At 43.0% G+C, this 26,512-nt stretch overlaps 1 protein-coding gene across 1 annotated transcript; it reads right to left on the bottom strand.

Annotated features, from left to right (window-relative positions):
- Window positions 1–1,350: 1,350 nt before the first annotated feature.
- Window positions 1,351–24,976, bottom strand: TBC1D25 (TBC1 domain family member 25). Its single transcript, XM_040324520.1, has 6 exons — window positions 24,822–24,976; window positions 16,673–16,782; window positions 15,054–15,205; window positions 9,926–10,047; window positions 5,646–5,834; window positions 1,351–3,102 (listed from the first exon to the last, which is right to left on the bottom strand). The coding sequence occupies exons 1-6, from the start codon at window positions 24,933–24,935 to the stop codon at window positions 1,666–1,668; spliced, it is 2,124 nt and encodes a 707-aa protein (XP_040180454.1). The 5' UTR covers window positions 24,936–24,976; the 3' UTR covers window positions 1,351–1,665.
- Window positions 24,977–26,512: the final 1,536 nt, after the last annotated feature.

Below are 26,512 nucleotides of genomic sequence, written 5' to 3'. Positions count from 1 at the left end.
GAAGATACAGTATTTGTAGCTGCTGACCATTTTTTTTTTTACAGGCTGGAATTCCTCTTTAAGAGGTCACCCCCCCCCCCCCATTTTGGATACAGTCGGGATGGGTAAAAATTGCTGCCAATTTTTTTTTGTTGCCATCTTTGACTCATCAGGTAGACTTTCCTTCCTGTCCTGTAGACTCAACAGGAAGTGAGAGGATATCTTTCCAATATGAGGGATGTCCCCTTTATTTCTGTTCTAGCGACAACTCAATTTTGGATTTATTCTCATCTTCATTCTTGGCAAACTGGTGATGAGGACATTTAGAGAGTACATCTCCCTAAAGGAGGGTGCAGACAACAATACCTGACCATGGTTAGAACCCCCTAACCACTCTATATAAGTTTGCCTTTGGTTATACTTTAACCTTCTGTTGTTCCCTCCACCGCCGGCAGTGAAAAAAAGACAACATGCAAGCTCAGAGCCAGAACTTTACCAAGGCCGAGTAGTCTATCCCTGCACTCATGTGACTGCATGGGACCAATCACCAAACACAAGCACTGTGGCTTGAAAGAAGGTAAAGGGAGTCACATGGTCCTCGTACCTCAGAAGTACCTGCTATCCCTCTTCATTCTCAGTGGTGAATGGAGAGGCAGAGGAACAAATGGAACGTAAACATAACAAGATGTGAAGGTGAACCTGGTGCTTTGTCTCGCAAGTTCACTTTAAGAAAAAGAAGCCTTACAACCTAAACCCAAACGCTTATCCATTAGCTCCCTCTAGTGTCCATCTCTTAAACCTCTGCTAAAGTGTTTGCACCATACTTTATTGCGTGTTTCTAAAAATAGTACTCGGTCTACAGAATTCTGCTACATAAGCTGTCAAGTTACCTCTGCTTTTCGGCCACAAAAATATATGGTTTGCATGTAATCCAGCACAACCAATGACATTTGTAATACCAAGACCAGAGATACACAAACGCTTACATACCAGGCCCTTAGTGTCAAAAAACATCCTTCTGGGTCCTCAACTGATAAACCAAGATGATGGGGACTACTGATCTTCGAATGTTACTTTATGTCATTCTGAATTAGCTTGTTTGCCATAGTACTTACATCCTAAAATGATTTTATGCTTGGTGTAAACTCAAAATATAAATAAAGTTTCCTATTCATAAGATGTCTCTGAAGCATACCGCAGGCGTCAGACCATATAGGCCAACATTCCTTGATAAATCCCCAAAACAAAAATACCTTGCACGTCCAAATATGAAACTGCTTATATGATTAGCATGAATGGAAATGTCACTTTTTGGTGTGTAGACCCAGTGAAATGTGACATCGATCAACATAGAGAAATAGCAGTACCATATTTGTTTCTGTGACATGTTCAACTGTATTTGTTGCACAACAAAAATGCCTACAAGTTAAATTAGTGTTCAACTGGCTCTGGCCAAGGCTCACAAATTAGACCTGCTCATCCCATTTAAGCCAGTGAAAAAAAAAAAATTTGCATTCCTAAATGTCATTGTTCAAAATATGGTGATACAATATATGCTAGGGACTTCTTTGCAAATATTGGTCTGCAGAGTACATATTAGTCTTTGTTCTATCCCTTTTACCATATTATTGTTCCCTGCCTGGAAACATTGGTACCCATCCAGCTATGAAATGACAGAGGAGAAGGTCAGGAAGTGGAAGGCGATTCTGCTGCGGCCTCATCTCCCTCCTCAGAATCCCACACCTTAGACTGTAGGTAGTCCGCAAAAAGAGCTTTGGCGCGGTGCAGCACACGGTTCAGGTTGTGTCTCCTGACCAGGCGGTTAAAGTGCATCGCCAGCTCGTCGTAACCCATGTTTTGTTTCATGATCTGCTCGCGGTGTTCCAGCAAGATGGAAAGGCATAAAAACAGCATAAAAGGATTTCCACGTCCAAACTCCTGTGGTGGGGGAAGGCTGATAGGGGCCGGGGAAGTAGCCACAGTTTGTTCCGCTTCTGGCACAACCTCATTTTCAGGCTTAGCAGCAAAGGTTTCACCAGCTTGGTCTGCAGTTTCAAGAGATGTCGAGCTCTGTGAAGTGGGGGAACAAGAGGTCAAAGAAAGAGCAGATATGGATTTGGTGACACTAAGGGAATCGGGGGGTCCTATGAGGGGTTCCTGTTCCCATAACCGTTCTTCATCCTCCTCCTCTGTGGATTGTCTGACCTGCAAGGTAGGACTTGCTAGATCATCAGTCTCAAAACTTGACCGTGCTTCATTCTGCTCATAACACTTAAACTCCCCGAAGCTCGCCTGTTTCAACAGAGAACATCTCAATGCTGGAGATCCCTGTAGTGCAACAGGTTCTTTGCTTTCCGTCACTGTCACCTCCTCCACTTCTTTCTCCACCACTTCATTTGCCTCCTCCTCTGGGCTCAGGCCACGGTCTGGCCTCATCATGTGCCTTTTCCTCGTGTTTTTCCGATACTCTCCTGGAGCACAGGGGGGTCCCACCAGCTCCACCTCTTTCTCTGGAGGATCTGGGGGCAAAGAGCTCCACATGACCTCTAGCATTCTCAAGGCATCCTCAAAGGCAAACTCCCTTTTAAGTTCTAGCAGAAGCCAACGATAGCAGAAGAAGAGGTCATCAGCACCGCGCGACATTAGGTAGTTGTTAAATTCTGGGTCAGAGTAACGCAAGAGAAGTTTCAGATGGGAAAACTTTACGGACATGCACTCGCCATCCATGCGGAAGTTGCCCTCGAGCCTCTTCATAATGCCACAGAAGCAGATGAAGGCATGAGCTTCATTGTCCATGACCGCTAAAATAGGTGATGCAATATCACTCATACCTTGGCAGTAAGACACCTGTGGGTGGGTAACGGCATAGGTGGTAAGCAGGTCGTGCAGGGCCTGTAGATGAGGGTTATCCTCGGAACCAGAGTAATATGGGTGAGTGCGGTCTGTTCGGAGGACATCTTTCATTACATTACCCTGAATAAACTCAAGGTCCTCCTGGCTGTACCTCTCTCGCCACTCACTCTTCAGCTGATAATACTCCCGGGTTTTATTCTTCATATAATCCATGCGTTCCTGTCCCGATAGCCCATCTGGATACACGTTGAGCAAGTAACGCCAGACGACCTGGAGAAGACAGAAAACAATACAGGAACTACAGGGAAAGGGAATTTCAAATCTAAAGAGGGTATGGGAAACATATCAGAAGATCAAGATTAATTCTAACTCCAAGCAAAAACTAAGAATTTAATGAACTGCTACAATAGCCACCATTTTTACGGTTACAGGACACGGTTTTAAAACAGCCACAAGATGCTGGCTATAATCTTTATTAAAAAAAGAATAGCCAGTCAATGCACCTCTCTAACACATATTCACTTGGATTTTCTTGCTGTCAGTCTGTCTGCAGAGCAATCATGGACAGGTTGCATGTAAACCGAGCAGTACCAGATTCACTGGGTGCTTAATTTACTTGGCTGTGTCAACCTTCTATGCAATAAGAATGCATTATGTGCTCTCGGTGGACAGGTGAACAGCAGTGCTCCCAAGCAGCAAAGTTTAGAACAGGGCAAAGGTGAGGTTACCCCTTCCTAACTAATATAAAGAAAAGCAGGTGTGCACTGAGTTTAGAAAACACAACCAACAAATGGGGGGGTTAGGGAAAGCAATAGCAAGAATAAAATAATCGTGAAAAATTGACTATATAAAGCTATAGGTAAAGCAGTTGTAAGGCTACTTTCACACCGAGGTGTTTTTCAGGTGCTAAAGGCGCTTGTAAAGCACCGGAAAAACTCCTCCCCTACCACCCTGAGTGTGGTGCGCTTGCAGGGTGGGAAAAAAAAGTCCTGCAAGCTGCATCTTTGGAGCGGTGAATACACTGCTCCTAAAAGCCCCCGTCATTAAAATCAATTGCCAGCGCGTCGGCAGTGGCACTTTATGGCTGCTTTTAACCCTTTTTCAGCCGCTATTGAGGGTTAAAAGCACCCCCCCAGTGTGCTTTAAATGCACAGACCAAACACGACTCCTGGCTCAAATGCACAGGAGTGATGTCTTTGTGGCCCAGACATTCAAATGGCTGGAGAGTACAAATTTAGAAGACCAGGTGAAGATGAAGTGCTGGCAATGGTGACAGAGTGCTGCTGGAGAGCTCCATTCAAAAGGCAAGTCTGCCACGATGTGCTAGTATGCAGTGTGATAGTATGGCCTTAACCTGCAGGCGACCCAGCTACATTTTTTAACATGGTTTATTGCCACTTTTAGAGCGGTCACCAGAAGCCTAGGCTACTGCTCCATTTACATTCAGCCTCTCCTTTGGTGCACTGTAATGGCCAAAAAGACTGACAATTTGAAAGTCACATTCTCCACGCACCGATTTGATTTATTATGAACCAAATGAAAATCTGTATGAGCTGCTCAGGCTTTGAGGGGTTCTAGTCTAGTCTCTAGTGCCCACCGTTGAGTGCCGGCCGGGAAGGAGCTTGTCTGGGCTCCAAGCTCCCACCTGTAATAAAAGAAGTGTCCCATGAGCCGCACATCAAAGCAAACTTACTGTAATGTGGTATGTGGCAACCTTAGCCTGGGCTCCAACCAGACCACACCCCCAACTCATTTGACTCCACCCCTCTGAGCTTAAAAACGACACTAAATTAAAAAAATGTTTTTTAAATAACAAACATGTTATACTTACCTCCACTGTGTGGCTCGTTTTGCACACAGTGGCCCCAATCCACGTTTTTTGGGTCCCTCGGCGGCTGTCATGGCTCCCCCTCTGCAAGAGCTTTCCACCTTCATGCGAGCAAGCTTGCATGGTGGAAAGCTCTTGCGGGCGCGCTGCTATCAATTTGTCCAACCTGGCCAATTAACGGCCAAGCTGGGAACCTAAGAGGATGACGGGGATGAGTGCGGGACTTTCGAGGGGTGAGGTAAGAAAAGCAGGGGCTGGGGGATGTTGGGCGCGGTGCTGTCGAATGTTTTTTCACCTTAATGCATAGGATGCGTTAAGGTGAAAAAACATTTACCTTTACAACCCCTTTAATCTTGGGGCATGGGCCACCGAGGGACGAAGCGAAACATGGGGACGTGGTGTGGTTGGAGCCCAGGCTGAGGTTGTCACATAACACTACAGCAGATTTGCTTTGATGTGCGGCTCACTTTCTTTTACTACACGTTAGATTCCTTACCTTCAGTGCCAGGTACCATCAATGAGGATTTGTGAGCTGCAATAGATTCATGTAGTCACTGAAGGTTAAAAAAATTGCTAGTAGCCCCTGCAAAGTTTAGCTACATTGTAGAGCTTGCATGTATCCAGACGAGGGCCGAGAACATCAAGACGACATCAGGGCTCCCTCTAGATCAGAGATATGCAATTAGCGGACCTCCAGCAAAACTACAAGTCCCATCATGCCTCTACCTCTGGGTGTCATGCCTGTGGCTGTCAGTCTTGCTATGCCTCATGGGACTTGTAGTTCTGCAACAGCTGGAGGTACGCTAATTGCATATCCCTGACTTAGGCCTTTAACGATACCATAAAGCACAGGAAAAAGGGCAAGAAAAGCTATATTTGCAAAGTTGCTTGGTTTTCTTCTATACATTAAAAGATCTTCCACCACATGCAGTTAGAAAAACGTGGCTGCCATAATATGAACATTAATAAACGCTCTTCTCCTCACCTTTCTCAGGGAGGGCTCTACACCGCCATGGTAGATGCGAAGGCGAAGTTCTTCTGGACGGGTCAGCTGTCCTTCATGGTTCAGGTAGGTGTGGAACTCCACATCACTGAGTGGGGGCTTAAAAGGTTTCACATCCTCACCATACGTCCAGCTCAGTGCCTGTTGCACACGAGATATTGTACGACCCACCTGCATCACAAGCAAAATTCTGTTAAAGTGTACCTGTCTAGTCTGCACAGTGTAGACAGACAATTTTAAGATAAAAGTAGCAGATATCAGACACGTGATATTCATAGTTTTCCCGCTCACATTGATTCTAAACAAAACTGAAAACCCTTTCAAACAAAATCTAAAGCCAATAGTTTTCTTAACTTTACTTTTTTACCAAAGAGGTTTGTTAAAACCACTGTTATTTATGTTTTCATTTTGGGTCTGTGGCCCGTTGATTTCCCTCACCCACCCGTTTTGTTGACAACTGTACAGTTTTGCATTTCCCCTTTTCTGTATAGGTGACTGATCAGTGCATAGGGTGAATCGTGTGCATAGACCCTTAAACGTTCTCACTCTATACAAAACTAGAAATGTAGTCTGGGATTTAGATACACTACATCTTCTAGATCAGGCATGTCCAAAGTCTGGCCCGGGGGCCAATTGCGGCCCCCTTTCCAGTTTAATGTGGCCCCCCTGGTAATTTGGATATATACTGTATTTATTGGTGCTGTCTCGGAGGGGATAGGGAGGGGCGAGGAACGAGTGCTGTCAAATTACATACAGGAGAATCTCCTGTTTACCCGGCGGCATCTGTAAAAGGAAGTCTCATCTCCTGGGCTGCCATTGGACGACTCCTCTGTCTATCATAGGAGGCGAGACATTGTATTAAAGAGGCTGCTGTGTAAACAGGAGATTCTCCTGTATGTAATCTGTTGGCGCTCGTCCCGCCCCCCCCTCCCCTCTGAGGCTGCAGATGGGCATCGATCAGGCTGCATTTATGGCAATAGAGAGGCTGCATTCATTACAATGGAAAGGCTGCATTCATGGCAATGGCAATGGCGAGGCTACAGATGGGCACTGATTGGGCTGCATTGATGGGCAATGGCCCTCATTTTGCTTCACAGTCCTTTATTTACATTTTTTTTCTTGAAACTTCCCTCCTAATTAACACGCCCAAGCTCATCTCTTCACCACACACAGCCACAAAGGCAAGAGAATTCTTGTTGGGCAGTGTATTAGTTGCTCGGGCAAACACACTTTTTTAATGGTTCAAAGAATGTCAGCAAAATGGTCAGCCCTTACGCATGTTCACTCCATCAAATCTGGCCCTCTTTGAAAAAAGTTTGGACACCCCTGTTCTAGATGGTAAGCTCTAAAGAGCAGGGCCCTCTGATCCTTCCTGTATTGAATTGTATTGTTACTGTACTGTTTGCCCTCATGTTGTAAAGCACTGTGCAAACTGTTGGCACTATAAAAACCCTGTATAATAATAATAAATAATAATATTATTATATAATTCTCTTACAAAAAAATAAAATAATTTACAGCGACTTTTGTCGCCTAAATTAGGGGAAAAAAATGTATCCTATACAGACTGTTTGTCAACGGTCTTTGAGCTTATGTGGATGGCATCAGTTTTAGACCCTTCTAAAAAATTATTCAGAATTCATTTATGGGTGTGTATCTGACCTGACGTGGACCAGATGAATCAATCTCCCTTTATTTCCTGGAACACAGGACAGTACATAATAGAGCTGCAGGATTCTGGACAAAATGAGAATCACAATTTGTTTGCTTAGAATAAAGATCATGGTTCTCTCACGATTCTCAGTGCAACACCATATTTCATATTATCCCGCAGGATGTTGGAGCTTGTAGTTTATTCCACACACAGAGCTGTGAATGAATGACGCGGCTGTGTGGGCGGAGCCGATTTAAAAAAGTGACAGCTAGTACGGTGAACTTCTTCCTATACTGCTGTAACATGGAGGTGGGGTGGTGGAAATTGGGCAGTGGCTGCAGAATTGGGAACATGTTACATTTTCCACCCCAAAAACAGGTGGAACTTGTAACATGTTCCCGACGATGAACTTATCCTTTAAGACTGGTTTGTGTTGACGGGTGGTTAACAAGAGATTAAAACAGGAATACATAATTCATAAATTGTATTTTTTACTTGTAAGGTTTCTTTAAATAATGTCACACAGATTAAAAGGTAATTTCTTTCAGCCAGGGCCATCTTTAACACAGGGCAAATGGCAGCTGCCCCAGGCTCAGTCATTGCTGTGGGGCCCAAAACAGCCGCCTCTTGAGCCCTGGACTGCCCCAAAAAAGTTAATAGGTGGATTTGGGAGGGCCCAAGAATATATTTGCCCAGGATCCAATCAATATTAAAGACGGCCCTGATATAGCAAGTACAACTTGACAATACATTTTATTAGACTATACGCATGTGTCATTTTACAGAACCCAGCCTGCCTGACACTCAGCAAGTCTTGGCTGTCATTTTGACAGCCATGAATTGGTAATAGCGATTAGAAAAGGAGCAGGGTCCCTTAAATAGTAACACTTAGAGTCACAGGAAATAGTAAAAGATAGAATATGGGGTAAATGTGCACGGAGTACTTTAGATTAGGGAAGGGGGGTGGGTTTAGTTCCCTCCCCCCCTTTTTTTTAATCTCCTTTCTCTTCTTCCCCCCCGGGGAGAGAGAGAGATGGAAGGTGGGGGCCAGAGGGTAAAGGGGAAAGGAAAAAGAGATGAAAGATCAGGAGGTGTAGGATAGACCCAGGATGTTATTGTTGTTATTTCTGTTATTTATGTTTATGTAATGTTGTTGTATTTTAAAATGTGATCCTTTTTTGTATGGAAATGTAATGTGAAGTATATTTATGTTTCTTAAAAAACTTTGAATAAAAACAAATGGAAATAAGAAAAGGAGCCAGGTGTAGCAGATACACCTTATAAACTTTAACAAAGTTTATTCTGTGTATTTCCTATGCCCAAGGTCCTCAGTGATTAAAGAGTCACTAACCTGAAATATGGTCGGGACCACTGACCTACAAACTTGCTCCAGGTCAATTCATGAAGCAATGAAGCTCGGAACAAAATGAAACACAGAGCCTGCGAAAGTCAGCAAGGGCAGCTTCCATATTCTATCCAGACAGGTAGCCTTTAATACTCTGCTTATCTCGCTGTCCAGGAGACTGATGCACAATGACATGAACATATTTGCCAGCACACCATGGATCGTAGATTATGCCCAAAAGTTTATTGCAAAAAAAGCATCACAAGAAGTGCAACTTTTCGAGGCCACGCAAGACCTCTTCGTCAGGCGGGTGGCCTCGAAACGTTGCACTTCTTGTGATGCTTTCTTTGCAATAAACTTTTGGACGTAATCTATGATCCATGGTGTGCTAGTGAATATGTTCATGTGGTTGATGGTTCCAGTGCCCAGCTGGTGATTGCTCAGCACCCACCTCTTACCTATGAGCCGTCTCTCCAGGAATGTGTGCGATTGGAATATTGACTAGACTGATGCACAATCCTGACAGCAATCATGTGTATAACTATAAGCAGACGTGTGTATAGCCAGTAGAGGATCCGCCTCTGTTTACAATACACAACACAGCCATGACACACAAAACAAGTATGGCTCCATAGGCAGTTTTAACAATTCTCCACCCCAAGGTGAAGTACAGGGTGGGCCATTTATATGGATCCACCCGGGTGGGCCATTTATATGGATACACCTTAATAAAATGGGAATGGTTGGCGATATTAACTTCCTGTTTGTGGCACATTAGTATATGTAAGGGGGGAAACTTTTCAAGATGGGTGGTGACCATGGTGGCCATTTTGAAATCGGCCATATTGAATCCAATTTTTGTTTTTGGTGTATCCATATAAATGGCCCACCCTGTATATCAAAAAGGTATTTTTGTTTTTATAGTTCTGGATACAGCGGGGAGAGGTATACACTCTGCCGGAATTTTCTTTTCTCTGTGTCCTGATGGGGAGATTTCCCCGCATTCACCAAGAGAGAAAGTGAGAGGATATAGCTCCAAAATGAGGAAAAATCCCTTCTTTACACACATTTGGTCTGGCGTACAATTTTGGATTTCATATCACTTTCTGTCCTGGTGACAATAGTCCCCAGAACAAATAGGTTCATCTTTTATCGGAGAGGGTGGAACATAGACTAATACCTCCAGCACTGTATTCAGAAACTAGAGCTACACTTTACATTTTAAGTGGAGGTCTTCCTCAATTGTGCAGGGCTGTCTCTCACCTGGGTTAGTAAGGACTGAGTGAAGGGCAGAGCTGCCGTGAATGAACGCTTGTCCACAAGAAATAAGTCGGTTCCAATGACATCTTTAGGGCTGATGATGTCCCAGTCCTCCAGGAGAGGACCTACAATGACATTAATACCCATCAGGTGGCCAATGTATATAAAAAGAAGGAACTTAGTATAAAATTATTTAAAAGGTCAAATCCCACCAAAACTGGCAAATGTTAGCAGCTTAAAGCAGTATTAAACCCAAAGTATTATATTGCAGCTCACCAACTCTTATGCCTTGTACACACGATCGGTTTTCCCGGCGATAAAAATTTCCGCCGAAAAAATGAGAACCTGCTGGGTAGCTTTTTCCCCCTATACACGGCCGGTTTTCCCGACAGGAAAACTGCCACAAGAGCGTTGGTTGGGAAACCCGGCTGTGTGTATGCTCCACTGCGGCTGCCGGCTTAAAAACCGCCGGGAAAAATAAAACATGTTCTCATTTTTCCCGCCGGGATTCCCAGGAAAACTGGTTGTGTCTACGAAGCATTAGATGTGGTGGCTGCATCATTTTATTTTTTTAGGCTTTACCTCCTCTGTTTCTATTTGATGATCTGACCAGTAGCACACCTCCTGTATTAGAATGCCCGGTACTCTGGATAAAGAAGCACAGGGGGCACCTTTGGATAGCAGCATTGTCAGTCTGAGTGAAGGGGAGTGTTGACTGGACTAGCAAATTTAGATACCCTCAGAAATTGAAGCTAAACTCCAGCTCACACTGCATTTACACAAGCAGTTACAGCAACAGTTTTTTTCATTTTCGGACAAAGCTTTTACATGAATAAAAAGCTGATCATGGTTATCACACCTGTTAGTGGTAAACGGGTTGTATGAACACTCAAACATTTGAAAGAGCATGTTCTGCTGAAAAACAACAGACTTGGTGAGCAAATAACTAAATGAAAATAAAAAGGGGAAAAAAAGAGCCAAAAAATTGGTAAGCTGCAATATAATAAATACTTGCCTCTGGGTTTAATAGCGCATTAAAGATAATTGGACTTTAACGTTTCTAAAGGTAGCAAAACCAGTTATTTGATCAAATAAGTTCATACATTCCTGTTTGCCTCTTTTGGTTACTAGGTCCAGGCTGTACACAGCACTAAAATCATGTCACATCCCTTCTACTGCCAAGCCCTGCCTCTGGTATTTTACTTTCAAAAGCCAAAGCCTCTGCAGCCCGCTGAAGCTGTGGTATTTAATAGTTGAAGGTTAGAGGAAAGGCCTTAGAACCAATGGGGGGGGCAGAGCCTGATTTAGACTTGAATTTGGCAGAAGTTAAAGTGGAAGTCCATGCAAAAACTAAAATCCCTGCATCCATAGCCACGACATTCTAACATTAACCTCTCTAGCCCAGTAAAGGTAAAAATAGTATAGATACCTTTTCTGCAGGCGATCCAACCTGATATCCAGAGGCGGAAGCTCTGCTGAGTACACGTCCGGCAACGGTTGTGAAATGAATAGGAAGTGACGTCACCCATAGAGTTACTATGGGGCTTCTATTGACGCATGTGTCCTCTGCCCCTGCCCACACAGCGAAGCCACTGCTGAGAGCTCAGTGTGGGATGAGAGCTTACGCCGCTGGAGATTAGGTCAGATCGCCTGTAGAAGAGGTATGTATACTTGTTTTTTCTTTTCAGGGCTAGAGAGTAGAGCTGTACGATTCTGGCCAAAATGAAAATCACGATTTTTTTTGCTTGGATTGAAGATCACGATTCTCACGGCGTAAAATCTTTTAAATTTATACAAAAAAAAAAAAAAAATGGGCTAACTTTACTGGCTATTTTTTTTTTTAATTCATTAAAGTAATTTTTTTCAAAAAAATTGCATTTATAAAGAGACTGCTGCGCAAATACAGTGCAACATAAAATATTGCAACAATCGCCATTTTATTCTCTAGGGTCTCTACTAAAAAATTATATAATGTTTGGGGGTTTTAAGTAATTTTCTAGCAAAAAAAAAAAAAAGATTTTAACTTGAAAAGAGCCGTCAGAAAAAGGTTTGGTGTTTAGGTGGTTAAACGTTCCTAATTTACACACAGAAGTTTATTCCTTTGATGTGATACAATGTTTAGACTTAACGTTCCACTGATGAAGAATGTTTTCAAAACTTGGCAGGCTGCCCAGACTTGGCAGATTGCCCAGACTTTGACTTTTGGCTGAGAGCAGAGGAAATTCTTTGCATACCAAAGTGCAGACAAAAAATTATTTTCATGTCAAAGAATGTGAAAGGCTGTGTCAAGAATTGCAACTGGAAAAAGATTGCTATAACGATTCTTGACGATTAATCGTGCAGCTCTACTAGAGAGGTTAGTGTTAGAATGTTGGTGGCTATAGATGCAGCGATTTTAGTTTTTGCATGGACTTCCACTTTAAAGCCCCGTGTACAGTAGATATAAAAAGTCTACACACCCTTGTTAAAATGTCAGGTTTCTGGGACGTAAAAAAATTAGACAAAGATAAATCCATTTCAGAACTTTTTCCACCCTTTATTGTGACCTATAAACTGTACAAAAAAAAAACTGAAATTTTTTAGGTGGAGGGGAGTAAAAATTAAAAATAAAATAAATATGGTTGCATACGTGTGCACATCCTGAAAGCGGAGGTTTCGCCATTTTTTTTAAAGCCAGCAGCTACAAATACTGCAGCTGCTGACTTTTAAAAAATGGACACTTACCTTACCTTACCTGGCGATGTCGTCAGCCCAGGACGAGCAATCGCTCGTCCCTCGGCTGAACCCGCCGCCATCCTCGGTTAGGGAATTGGGAAGTGAAGCTTTGCGGCTTTGCTGCCCGGTTCCCTACTGCGCATGAGCGAGTAGCGCGCCATGCCGTCACTGGTCCGCACTCTCTCCTGGGAACAGAGCGTTTCCCAGAAGACAGCGGGGGCTGTGGGTAGGGACGTGGCTGCCGCAGTTCTGTATTCCTGGAAGTGAGTGCAAATACCTGTACCGGGTATCTGCACCCCTCGCCCTGAAAGGTGCCACATCTTGTCTTGGCAATATTTTCCTACTCTTCTTTACAAAAACACTCCAAATCAGTCAGATTGCAAGGGCATCTCATTTGGATTCAGGTCTGAGCTCTGGCTGAGCCATTCCAAAGCTTTGAATCATCTTCTGTCGAAACCATTCCTTTGGATGTATGCTTTGGGTCACTGTCATGCTGAAAGATGAAGTTCATGTTCAGCTTTCTAGCAGAAGCCCAAAGGTTTTATACCAATATTGACTGGTATTTGGAACTGTTCATAATTCCCTCTACCTTGACTAAGGCCCCTGTTCCAGCTGAAGAAAAACAGCCCCACGGAGGGTACGATGTTCCTTGGTAATGTGCAGTGTTGTTTTTGCGCCAAAAAGTTCAACCTTGGTTTCATCAGACCATGAGACATTTTCCAACATGCTTTTGGGAGACTTCAGATGCGTTTTTGCAAAATTAAGCCGGGCTTGGATGTTTTTCTTCGTAAGAAAAGTCTTCCATCTTGCCACTCTACCCCATAGCCCAGACATGTGAAGAATACAGGAGATTGTTGTCACATGTACCACACAGCCAGTACTTGTTCAGATATTCCTAAAGCTTCTTTAATGTTGCTATAGGCTTCTTGGCAGCCTCCCTGACCAGTTTTCTTCTCTTTTTTTCCCATATATTTTGGAGGGACGTCCAGTTCTTGGTAATGTTACTGTTGTGCCGTATTTTCTCTACTTGATGCCTTCACTGTGTTCCATGGTATATCCAATGCCTTGGAAATTCTTTTGTAGCCTTTTCCAGTCTCCCATATTCTTTCTATCTTTGAACAATGAGATCCCTCTGATGCTTTGGATGCTCTCTGCGGACCATGGCTTTTGCTGTAGGATGCGACTAAGAAAATGCCAGGAAAGACCTACTAGGACAGCTGAACTTTATTTGGGGTTAATCAGAGGCACATTAAATGAAGACAGTGTGTACTGACTCCTATTTAACATGAGTTTGAATGTAAGTTGCTTAATTCTGAACACAGCTACATCCCCAGTTATAAGGCGGTGTGCACACTTATGCAACCACATTCTTTTTGCTTCCCCCTTAAAGAATTCAGTTTGTTTTTCAATTGAGTTATACAGTTTATAGATCACATTAAAAAGGTGTAAAAAGTTCTGAAATGATTTATATATCTTGGCCTCATTTTTCTACATTACAGAAACCTGACATTTTAAATAGGGGTTTATATCCACTGTACATCGCTGGCCTCTTATCCAAAAGGCTGCACAGAGACAGAGGTGTCAAAATCCAGACTAACACAGGTATTTGCAGGCACTGCAATATCCTTACACTTCAGCACCATCATCTTAGAAATGTTTTGGGCTAGGTCAGGCTCGATATAATAGCACCTTCTGGCTCCTGCTCTGATCCGTGTGGCAAGTGGTAGGTTCAAGGGTCATTCCACCAAATACCTATATTTCAGTTTCTGGTAGATGCAAATTGTTTATTGTCTTTAGCCCTGGTTCGCACTGGTGCGATTTGTCATGTGGTTCGACAGCTCAAAATTGCATGACAAGTCTGCAATGGAACAGTTTAAATCATTGCGACTCAAGTTACAGCGACTTTGAAAGAGGTCCCTGCACCATTTTTGTGGATTTCGATGCGACTTGCATAGACTTCAGTTAAATGAAGTCGCAGGTGCAAATAGCACTGATCTGCATCTGTGAAAGCGCGCTGAAGAATCAGGGCTTAAACAGTTACTTGTATATCTTAGATACTTTGTAAATGGCTCTCCTTGTTGGCATCTCCAGTTGTGCATGTCTGCTGTGACAGTTATTATAAAGTCCTCTTTTCGATTTTTAATTTGTACTACTAGATAATACAGTATAAGGTATGCGAATGCCCACGGTTGCAGAAAATGGGATGGCAAGATGGGTGGGTAAAAACCCAGGAACGATGGCAGGAAGATTTTACCTTTAAAGTCCTCAAGAGATAGATAAACTAGTGAAACTTTCCACTGAAATATTGTTTTTGGTTGACTGACCCTTTAATCTACACCCCTGCATAAAAGGCTAGCTTCTTCTAGCACTACTATTCTTTTGGAGTCCTGACCTCCACCCAGGCCCACATGCTTACTGTCTTCAGATGGCTTGATGTCCAGCTTCAGCTGTAGGTATGGTTTAGAGGCGCTGGCGAATGCCGCTCCCAGGTCCCAATCAGACATGAGTGACAGGTAGTTTTCATGTCCCTGCTTGTCACGGCCAAGGTAACTGATCCCAAAATTCTTCCTGCAGAGAAACAGATCAGGAGAGATGAGCGGACAGCACAATATTGCTTTCCACTCCACTGAAGTGAATGTATAGCAAGTTTGTATAAAAACTACATCCAGGACTTAAGGGGTTGTAATGTTTTTTTTTTTTTCTAAATAGGTTTCTTTAAGCTAGTGCATTGTTGGTTCACTTACCTTTTCCTTCAATTTCCCTTCTAAATGTTTTTTTTTCTTTGTCTGAATTTCTCATTTCCTGTTTCTCCTCAGTAAGCTTTCCACCATCATCCATGGGGGTTAGTCAGCCAGAACAGCTTACCGAGGAGAAACAGGATATGAGAAATTCAGACAAAGAAAACAAGGAAAAAAAAATTTAGAAGGGAAATTTGAAGGAAAATGTTCGTGAACCAACAATGCACTAGCTTAAAAGGAACCTATTTAGAAAATAAAAAACAAACCTTTAAGTATATTGTTTTGGCATGTAAATATTCCATATGTACATATTTCAGTTAGCAGTCAGTGCTCCTATTTTTTCCTGGGTAAGTTTATCTGATGTCATGAGAGGTCAATTACTGAAGATTAGATTACAAAAGTTGAATGCACAAAAGAATAATTAATTTACATGCTTTGTTTCCCTGTACAGTTCCAAACAGACCAACAATAAGAGAGAGAGAGTCTGATAGCAAACAGCTCCTACTGCTCTCTGTTTAGAAAACCCACAATACTCCACAACATTATCATGTGTGGTGCCCACTGTAGTAAATATTTATTTATAAAATAAAAATATTATATAACTAGTTAACAAAAAGGTTGATTTAAAACATCAGTTTAAGACGGGACAGAACATCCTCAGAGGCGCCAAAAACAGCGCCGTTGACTGACCTGTCGGAAGACATCCGCAGACATCTTCGAACACTTACATTTTTCATCTTTCTGGCAGCTAAAATAACCATAGTGCGAGCGTGGAAATCAACCGTGATTGAGGTTACATTGGTGAAACATAAAATATCCTGGATTATGATCAATGAAAAATTGACCAGCATTTGCAGAGATAAACAAGGCAAGTTTGAAAGAGTGACACTTAATGACTTTTTTCATTGGAAAATCCGATCGTGTGTACAAGGCATTAGGGGTTGATTTACTTAACCTGGAGAGTGCAAAATCTGGCGCAGCTCTACATAGAAACCGATCGGCTATCAGTTTTTTTAGTCATAGCTTAAATTGAACAAGCTGAAGTTAAAAGCCGATTGGCTACCATGCACAGATACACCAGATTTTGCACTCAACCCCTTTGAGACAAGCACACACTATAGATGGATATGCTTTCTTCATACTTCATAGCTGAGGTTTACAATCACTTTAAGATTAAACTTTTCTGTAAATTAAAACCTCTTAAAATGTGAGATCTGACTAACATCTAACATGTTACACAATAGTTCAGTGTAGAGTTAGATTCAGAAGGTCACATGGTCAACAATGATGCACTCACCCATTTAAATCAAAGGCCCGGGTCAAAATATGCTGAAGAACATCCAGGGAGGTGATCTGGGGGTCCACGGCAAATGATCGGGACTCTGGCTGCAGGACACCTTCGCATTTCTATAGGGGAAAAAAAGGGAAACAAAAGCCAGGCAAAACATAAATATTTAAAATGCAGGAAACATCAGAAAGCAGAAATGATAGTGGTACTCCAGGGAAACAAGAATTGTACATACTGTACAAGTGTCCAAACAGGGAAGCCACACACCAGCACCAATATCTTATAGCTTTAACCGATCAAGTGGGCTCCAAACACCGCTGTACACACAATTCAATTCCAGAAAGGACCAGGATCGAATGTAACAGAGGATATTATTCTCAAGTGTGTCCAAACTGCGGACCAAGGGCCAGATGTGGCCCTTTGCTTGCCTTTTGTCTTTACCCGGCCCTTGGGGCACTATTCCTCCCACTGATAATACAATATGCTATTTTGCCATCTGACACCAAAAATGAAGCACCATTTCTTCCACCGACTCAAATAATGAGGGCTCTATTCTTCCCTAGGATACCAACAGTGGAGCCCCCCCAATACCAAATGTGGTGATGTATACTCCCACTGGTGCTAGAATTTCTACTCCTGCTGGCCACAATCCAGCCCTCCTAAAGTCTGGAGGACAATGAACCGGCCCTTTGTTTAAAATGTTTGGAGATCCCTGTTCTAAACAAAAAGGGGCAGTTTACTGTCATTCAGACTTTAGGGGGCCCGACTGTGGATAATAGGAGTAGAAAGCATCATGGCGTCAGTGGGAGTAAACAGTGTCCCATCATTGGTGTCAGTAGGAGGAATAGTGCCCCATCATTGTTACCAGAACACATCCTGGCAGGGCTCGACAAATCCCGGTCGCCAGGGCAACTAGAAATAGGGTCCTGGCGACTTGGCTTGGAAGAGGGGGCTTTGTGAGCTGGCGCCATCTGGTGGTGAGCCGTTGGTATTACAAGTTATTACCACCAGATGTGTAAGCTGGCGCCATCTGGTGGTGGCCGTTGGTATTAAAGTTAAGCATTACAAGTTAAACAGTTAATTCTAATGTAATTTTTCACTGCCATCTTCTTCCCTCTAATTAGAACCCCCAAACATTATATATTTTTTATCCTAACACCCTAGGGAATAAAATGGCGATCGTTGCAATACTTTCTGTCACGCCGTATTTGCGCAGCGGTCTTACAAGCGCACTTTTTTGGGAAAAAATTACTTTTTTTAATTAAAAAACAGTAAAGTTATCCCCATTTTTTTTTTATATTATGAAAGATAATGTTACGCCGAGTAAATTGATACCCAACATGTCACGCTTCAAAATTACGTCCACTCGTGGAATGGCGACAAACTTTTACCCTTTAAAATCTCCATAGGCGTTGTTTAAAAAATTCTACAGGTTGCATGTTTTGAGTACAGAGGAGGTCTAGGGTAGAATTATTGCTCTCGCTCTACCAATCGCGGCGATACCTCACGTGTGGTTTGAACACCGTTTACATATGCGGGTGCTGCTCACGTATGTGTTCGCTTCTGCGCGCAAGCTCGTCGGGACGGGGTGCGTTTTCTGGCTCCTAACTTTTTTAGCTGGCTCCTAGATTCCAAGCAAATTTGTCAACCCCTGCATTCTGGTGTCCATGGGAATAAATAGTGCTCCATTGCTGGTGTCAGTATCAGAAATGTTGCCCCATTGTTGGCGTCAGTGGGGGGGAATAGTGCACCAAGGGCCACATAAAGGCAAGCAAAAGGCCACATCTGGCCCTCTGGCCGCAGTTTGGAGACCACTGATCTAAACCACAACATGTCTATTGAAAAGACTCTAGTAAGATCTTATCATCAAAACATTACCAATAAAAACATTATTAATAAATAAAACTGAAATCTTTATTCGATTCATTCCTAAGTGACAAAGGTCTGTCACCACCTTTCCTAGATCTGGGCATTTCATCAATTATGAACCTGAGATCCACTATCCCAGGGGTCTTCAAACTATAGCCCTCCAGTTGTTCACAAACTACAATTCCCATCATGCCCTAGTCACGTCTGAATGTCAGAGTTTTACAATGCCTCATGGGATGTGTAGTACCGCAACAATTGGAGGACCATAGTTTGAAGATCCCTGCACTATCTTTATGTCCCAATTGGGTGGAATGTCTGGAGGAAACAAGATTATGCGGTCACTCCTGGATCAAACAGCAATTTTTTTTATTCTTTTGTGTGGTTTTCCCCACATAGATGGGATTACAGGGACATACTGTACCATGACATAAATCATCAAGGCAGGAAAACAGGAACAATTATTTCATATGCAGAATGATTAGCCAGTATTGAGATGTACAAACGCACCCCCCTTGATAGGAAGAAGGATAGAAACCGCAGCATTGAGGTCCTGAAAAAAGTGTCCTCTCTCTTTGGATTGGTGCTCAGACTAACCGCACCCCCCTTGATGGAAAGAAAGCATTGAATACATCCTGAACATAGATAGGAACCGCCGTGCCTAGGTCAGGGGTGCCCAACCTTTTGAAGAGCGAGGGCCACTTAAGCAAATTGGTAACTGGTCGTGGGCCACAATGGGCAGAGCAGGAGGATAACAGGTCCAAGTCCACAGACACAGCCCACTTTACTCTATGGGCCCTCTGATCCAATCCGATGCACCCAGACGGAAGGGGGGCAGATCCCTTTCTATTTTTTTTTAGGTAGACAGGTGTACACAGACACAAGTCCGTTTACATCTGTTGCTCCATAGAGGTGAATAGCAAGTCTAATCGGGTCGGACCGATCATGTGAAAGAGGCCCAAGGCTGCTTTCACACTGATGCGCTGCGATTTGCCCAAACCACGGGCGCAGCGCAGTGCACCTGTGAATTTTCTGCGGGTTAGCTGCACTTTTCCGTAAACTTATTATATTCTGCAGGTGTGGCACACTTTCTGAAGGCGCAACAAACCCACAGGTAATAATAGAAGTCTATAGCTCAGTGCAGGTAACCCACAGCTGCACTGCACCTGCAGATCAGTTTACAAGCAGCACAGTAACCACTGCAGGACAGATATGCCCATATATACTGTGAATTTAGAAGTAAATTTACCTTTAATAACAGTCTTTTATTCAGGTATCGCCAGCTGTTGCTGTCCCAGGCGGAGTGCATTTGGCATCACTCCGCCTATGACAGGAGCACTATACAGGAAGCATTGGCTTATATGGCTCTGCAGCCACTTGCTTCCTCTACCAGGGGCGTCATTCACAAAACTGCTGCTCTGGGATGGCGGGTCATCAACCCGTGATCTGGGCTTGCCAACCTGCCATCCCAGAGCAGGAGGTCGAGGGCCACTGGTTGGGCACCCCTGGCCTAGGTCCTAAAAAGGGTGTCCTTTCTTTTTGAAATTCTTAATTACTTTAAAATGTCTATGGACATTGATTCATGTAGAAAAGGGGGCTTTGTTTAGGCCTACAGCCCTCAAGCCTTGACATGTGGGTTCCGGAGTTCCCCTTTTGAGCTTCTGTATCTTCTGATCGATCAATGATCTTAGATGTTGTTGCATCTCCCTGAGTGGGAGATCACGTATGTGTGTCTGGAACCATCTGAGACACCCTCAGTAGCTGACTCCTGACAGACCTAAGCACAAGTCTTACACACTAGTGTAAAGCAGCAATTGATTGTTGTCATTAGGCTTAGTGTACAAGACGCTACAGCGACAGTTTAGCTTTGCTGGAGGTAAGTACAATGAGGTCCAGGGGCACAGGGATTTTTGTAAAGATGAACTAGCCCTTTAATCCAATCACCATGGAATTTGGATATGTTGATTGGATTGGATGTGTAAAAGTTGTTCCAATTCTATAATCCCATCTTCGGTTTCAGGAGTTCGGTTACATCCTCGATTTCCATGAAGGTAAGAATGGTTGTCAAATCTACAGGGTAGAGATCAGAGGTCGACCGATGTATGGCAATTTTTGAGAAATCAACATTGGCCGATTAATATCCAAATTAGGCCGATATTTACCACTGACTACACCGTGCCCACAAGTATTCCTCCTCCCTTCTCCGTTGGCAGAGCAGCACGGCACTTGCCAGAGCCGCTGAGTGTGTAAAACTGACATGTAACAGAGAGTGAGAGGAGCTGTCAAAATTGAGCGTTGATGTCAGGGGGTGGGTGGGACCCAGCAGCCATCAAACACCAGCCAATGGGATGGGATCTGGGCAAATCGCTGTGTATGTGGCCCCGCCCCCTTTCTTAAGCAGCTCAATTATTGTCTGGTGTTTGATAGATGCTGAGTCCTTCCCACCCCGACATCACCGCTCAGTTCTGACAGCTGGTCTCTCTCCAATATATTATGGGTGGAGATGTGTACACAGTATATAGTTGGGTATACAATGTATGGGGTGATATATTATAGGTGGAGATGTGTACACAGTATATAGGAGGGTATCCAATGTACGGGGTGATATATTATAGGTGGAGATGTGTACACAGTATATAGGAGGGTATCCAATGTACAGGGGTGATATATTATAGGTGGAGATGTGTACACAGTATATAGCCAGGTGTGCGGGGTGTTATATTATGGGTGGAGATGTATACTCTCCTATATACTGTGTACACAATACACAGGGGTGATAAATTATGGGTGGAGATGTGTACACAGTATATAAAAAGAGAGTATAAAGGGGTGATATATTATGAGTGGCGAGGTGTCCACAGTGTATACAATGTACAGGGGTGATATATTATGGGTGTACACAGTATATAGGAGGGTATACAATATACAGAGGTGATATATTATGGGTGGAGATGTGTACACGGTGTATAGGAGGTTATACAGTACACAGGGGGATATATTATGGGTGGAGATGTGTACACAGTATATAGGAGGGTGTATAATACACAGGGGGATATATTATGGGTGGAGATGTGTACACAGTATATAGGAGGGTATACAATACACAGGGGTGTTGTATTATGGGTGGAGATGTGTACACAGTATATAGGAGGGTAAATAATATACGGGGTGATATATTATGGGTGGAGAGGTGTACACAGTATATAGGAGGGTATATAATACACAGGGGATACAGATTATGGGTGGAGATGTGTACACTGTATATAGGAGGGTATACAATACACAGGGGTGATATATTATGGGTGGAGATGTGTACATAGTATATAGGAGGGTATACAAAACACAGGGGTGATATATTATGGGTGGAGATGTGTATATAAGAGGGTATATAACGTACAGGAGTGGACATGTGTACACAGTATATAGGAGGGTATACTATGTACAGAGGTGATATATTATGGGTGGAGAGGTGTACACAGTATATAGGAGGGTATACACAGTATACAGGAGGGTATACAAAACACAGGGGTGACATATTATGGGTGGAGATGTGTACACAGTATACAGAAGTGATATATTATGGGTGGAGATGTGTACACAGTGTATAGGAGGGTATACAATACACAGGGGTGATATATTATGGGTGGAGATGTGTACACAGTGTATAGGAGGGTATACTATGTACAGAGGTGATATATTATGGGTGGAGATGTGTACACAGTGTATAGGAGGGTATACTATGTACAGAGGTGATATATTATGGGTGGAGATGTGTACACAGTGTATAGAAGGGTATACTATGTACAGGGGTGATACATTATGGGTGGAGATGTGTACACAGTATATAGGAGGGTATACAATACACAGGGGTGATATATTATGGGTGGAGATGTGTATATAAGAGGGTATATAACATACAGGGGTGATATATTATAGGTGGAGATGTGTACATAGTATATAGGAGGGTATGCAATACACAGGGGTGATATATTATGGGTGGAGATGTGTACACAGTATATAGGAGGGTATACAATACACAGTGGTGATATATTATGGGTGGAGATGTGTATATAAGAGGGTATATAACATACAGGGGTGATATATTATGGGTGGAGATGTGTACACAGTATATAGGAATGTATACAATACACAGTGGTGATATATTATGGGTGGAGATGTGTACACAGTGTATAGGAGGGTATACTATGTACAGGGGTGATATATCATGGGTGGAGATGTGTATATAGGAGAGTATACAATACACAGGGGATACAGATTATGGGTGGAGATGTGTACACAGTGTATAGGAGGGTATACTATGTACAAGGGTGATATATTATGGGTGGAGATGTGTATATAGGAGAGTATACAATACACAGGGGATACAGATTATGGGTGGAGATGTGTAATTAAGAGGATATATAACATACAGGGGTGATATATTATGGGTGGAGATGTGTACACAGTATATAGGAGGGTATACTATGTACAGGGGTGATATATTATGGGTGGAGATGTGTACACAGTATATAGGAGGGTATACAATACACAAGGGTGATATATTATGGGTGGAGATGTGTACACAGTATACAGGAGGGTATACAATACACAGGGGTGATATATTATGGGTGGAGAGGTGTACATAGTATATAGGTGGGTATACTATGTACAGAGGTGATATATTATAGGTGGAGATGTGTACACAGTATATAGGAGGGTATACAATACACAGGGGTGATATATTATGGGTGGAGATGTGTACACAGTATATAGGAGGGTATACCATGTACAGAGGTGATATATTATGGGTGGAGATGTGTACACAGTGTATAGGAGGGTATACAAAACACAGGGGTGATATATTATGGGTGGAGATGTGTACACAGTATATAGGAGGGTATACCATGTACAGAGGTGATATATTATGGGTGGAGATGTGTACACAGTATATAGGAGGGTATACAATACACAGTGGTGATATATTATGGGTGGAGATGTGTATATAAGAGGGTATATAACATACAGGGGTGATATATTATGGGTGGAGATGTGTACACAGTATATAGGAATGTATACAATACACAGTGGTGATATATTATGGGTGGAGATGTGTACACAGTGTATAGGAGGGTATACTATGTACAGGGGTGATATATCATGGGTGGAGATGTGTATATAGGAGAGTATACAATACACAGGGGATACAGATTATGGGTGGAGATGTGTACACAGTGTATAGGAGGGTATACTATGTACAAGGGTGATATATTATGGGTGGAGATGTGTATATAGGAGAGTATACAATACACAGGGGATACAGATTATGGGTGGAGATGTGTAATTAAGAGGATATATAACATACAGGGGTGATATATTATGGGTGGAGATGTGTACACAGTATATAGGAGGGTATACAATGTACAGGGGTGATATATTATGGGTGGAGATGTGTACACAGTATATAGGAGGGTATACTATGTACAGGGGTGATATATTATGGGTGGAGATGTGTACACAGTATATAGGAGGGTATACAATACACAAGGGTGATATATTATGGGTGGAGATGTGTACACAGTATACAGGAGGGTATACAATACACAGGGGTGATATATTATGGGTGGAGAGGTGTACATAGTATATAGGTGGGTATACTATGTACAGAGGTGATATATTATAGGTGGAGATGTGTACACAGTATATAGGAGGGTATACAATACACAGGGGTGATATATTATGGGTGGAGATGTGTACACAGTATATAGGAGGGTATACCATGTACAGAGGTGATATATTATGGGTGGAGATGTGTACACAGTGTATAGGAGGGTATACAAAACACAGGGGTGATATATTATGGGTGGAGATGTGTACACAGTATATAGGAGGGTATACAATACACAGGGGTGGTATATTATGGGTGGAGATGTGTACACAGTATATAGGAGGGTATACTATGTACATGGGTGATATATTATGGGTGGAGATGTGTACATAGTATATAGGAGGGTATACAATACACAGGGGTGATATATTATGGGTGGAGATGTGTACACAGTATATAGGAGGGTATACAATACACAGGGGTGATATATTATGGGTGGAGATGTGTACACAGTGTATAGGAGGGTATACAATACACAGGGGTGATATATCATGGGTGGAGATGTGTACATAGTATATAGGAGAGTATACAATACACAGGGGATACAGATTATGGGTGGAGATGTGTATATTGGGGGGGAGGGGGGTCCAGTTGTATACAGCGCCCAGTCACATGAGCCGGACTCACCCTGACCCGGACCCGCACCACCTCCCGCTCCTCTTCCTCCTCCATGTCCCGAGCCTCCTCTGTCCGGGGAACATCCGGGAATGACGTCATCCCACTTGTCACCCACCGCACCATGATGTCATCACACCCCACCTACCGACAACACAGGCATTGGGAGCATAGAGCGCCAACTCTCTCCCACACCATCTCCGCCTCAGGCGCCGCTCTGCGCCATTTTGGTGACTACCAAGGGCTATTGATTTGAATGGTTAATCCACAGCAAAATGGCGCCGCCTCGGCGACAAATGAAGACAGCTTTAGGTTAGGAGAGATGACAGGCCGGGGATTGTTTTGACGTTTCAGTGGCTCACATGTGTGAGGAGCTCTGTGTCTGGAGGAGGAGGCAGGGCGAGGGAGGACAATAACACAGGGAGCCCTGACCACATTACATCCCAGTATGGTCTCTATTGTGTGTACAGTACAGCATACTGATCACCATCACATTTCTTCTCTGTATGTCATAATATGAGGAGCTGTACACAGAGCTGGGCCCTTTCTTAGGACATAAACATTAATAGTATGATTAACCACTTGAGCCCAGACAATTTGGCTGGTCAATGACCAGGCCATTTTTTGGGTTTTAACTGGTAATTGCGCGGTCATGCAATGTTGTACCCAAACGAAATTTGTGTCCTTTTTTCCCAACAAATAGAGCTTTCTTTTGATGGTATTTGAGTGCCTCTGCAATTAATTTTTTTTGTGATATAAACAGAAAAAGACCGAATTTTTTTTAAAAAATATATATTTTCTATTTTTTGTTATAAGAAAAATCTAATAAACTCAATTTTAGTCATATATTTAGGCCAAAATGTATTCAGCCACATGTCTTTAGTAAAAAAAATAACAATAAGCGTATATGTATTGGTTTGCGCAAAAGTTATAGAGCTAGATTTAGAAACAGCTTACGTCGGCGTATCTATTGATACGCCGTGTAAGTTAAAAGATGCGCCGTCGTATCTATGCACGCTATTCAGGGAACAAGATACGCCTGAATTTCTGCTTCTTCCGACCGACGTAAGTCTTACTACGCCATCGTATCTAGGATGCATATTTACGCTGGCCGCTAGGGGCGCTTCCGTAGATTTACGCGTAAAATATGTAAATGAGCTAGATACGCCGATTCACAAACGTACTTGCGCCCGCTATGCCGTTTACGTAAGGCTTACGTCCGGCGTAAAGTTATCCCTGCTATATGAGGCGCAGCCAATGTTAAGGTATGGACGTCGGAACAGCCGTCAAATTTTACGTCGTTTACGTAAGTGGTACGTGAATGGGGCTGTGCGTAGGTTACGTTCACGTCGAAAGCATTAAGCCAACGTTTCTTCGGGAGTATTTGCGACGTGATTCTGAGCATGCGCCGTACGAACAGCCATTCATTTACATGGGGTCATGGCTAATTTAAATGTAGCACGCCCACTACCTGCCTAATTTGAATTAGGCGGGCTTACGCCGGCCCATTTTCGCTACGCCGACGTAACTTAAAGTGGAGGTTCACCCAAAAACTTAATTTTTAACATTAGATTGAGGCTCTTTTTGTCAAGGGGAAGCGGGTGTTTTTTTTTAAATCGAAGCAGTACTTACTGCTTTAGAGATAGATCTTCTCCGCCGCTTCCGGGTATGGGCTGCGGGACTGGGCGTTCCTATTTGATTGA

This window comes from Rana temporaria, chromosome 9 (genome assembly GCF_905171775.1).
Source record: "Rana temporaria chromosome 9, aRanTem1.1, whole genome shotgun sequence".
NCBI lineage: Eukaryota > Metazoa > Chordata > Amphibia > Anura > Ranidae > Rana > Rana temporaria.
Note: the sequence above shows the minus strand (reverse complement) of the source record. Positions and strands in the feature narration are given on the sequence as shown.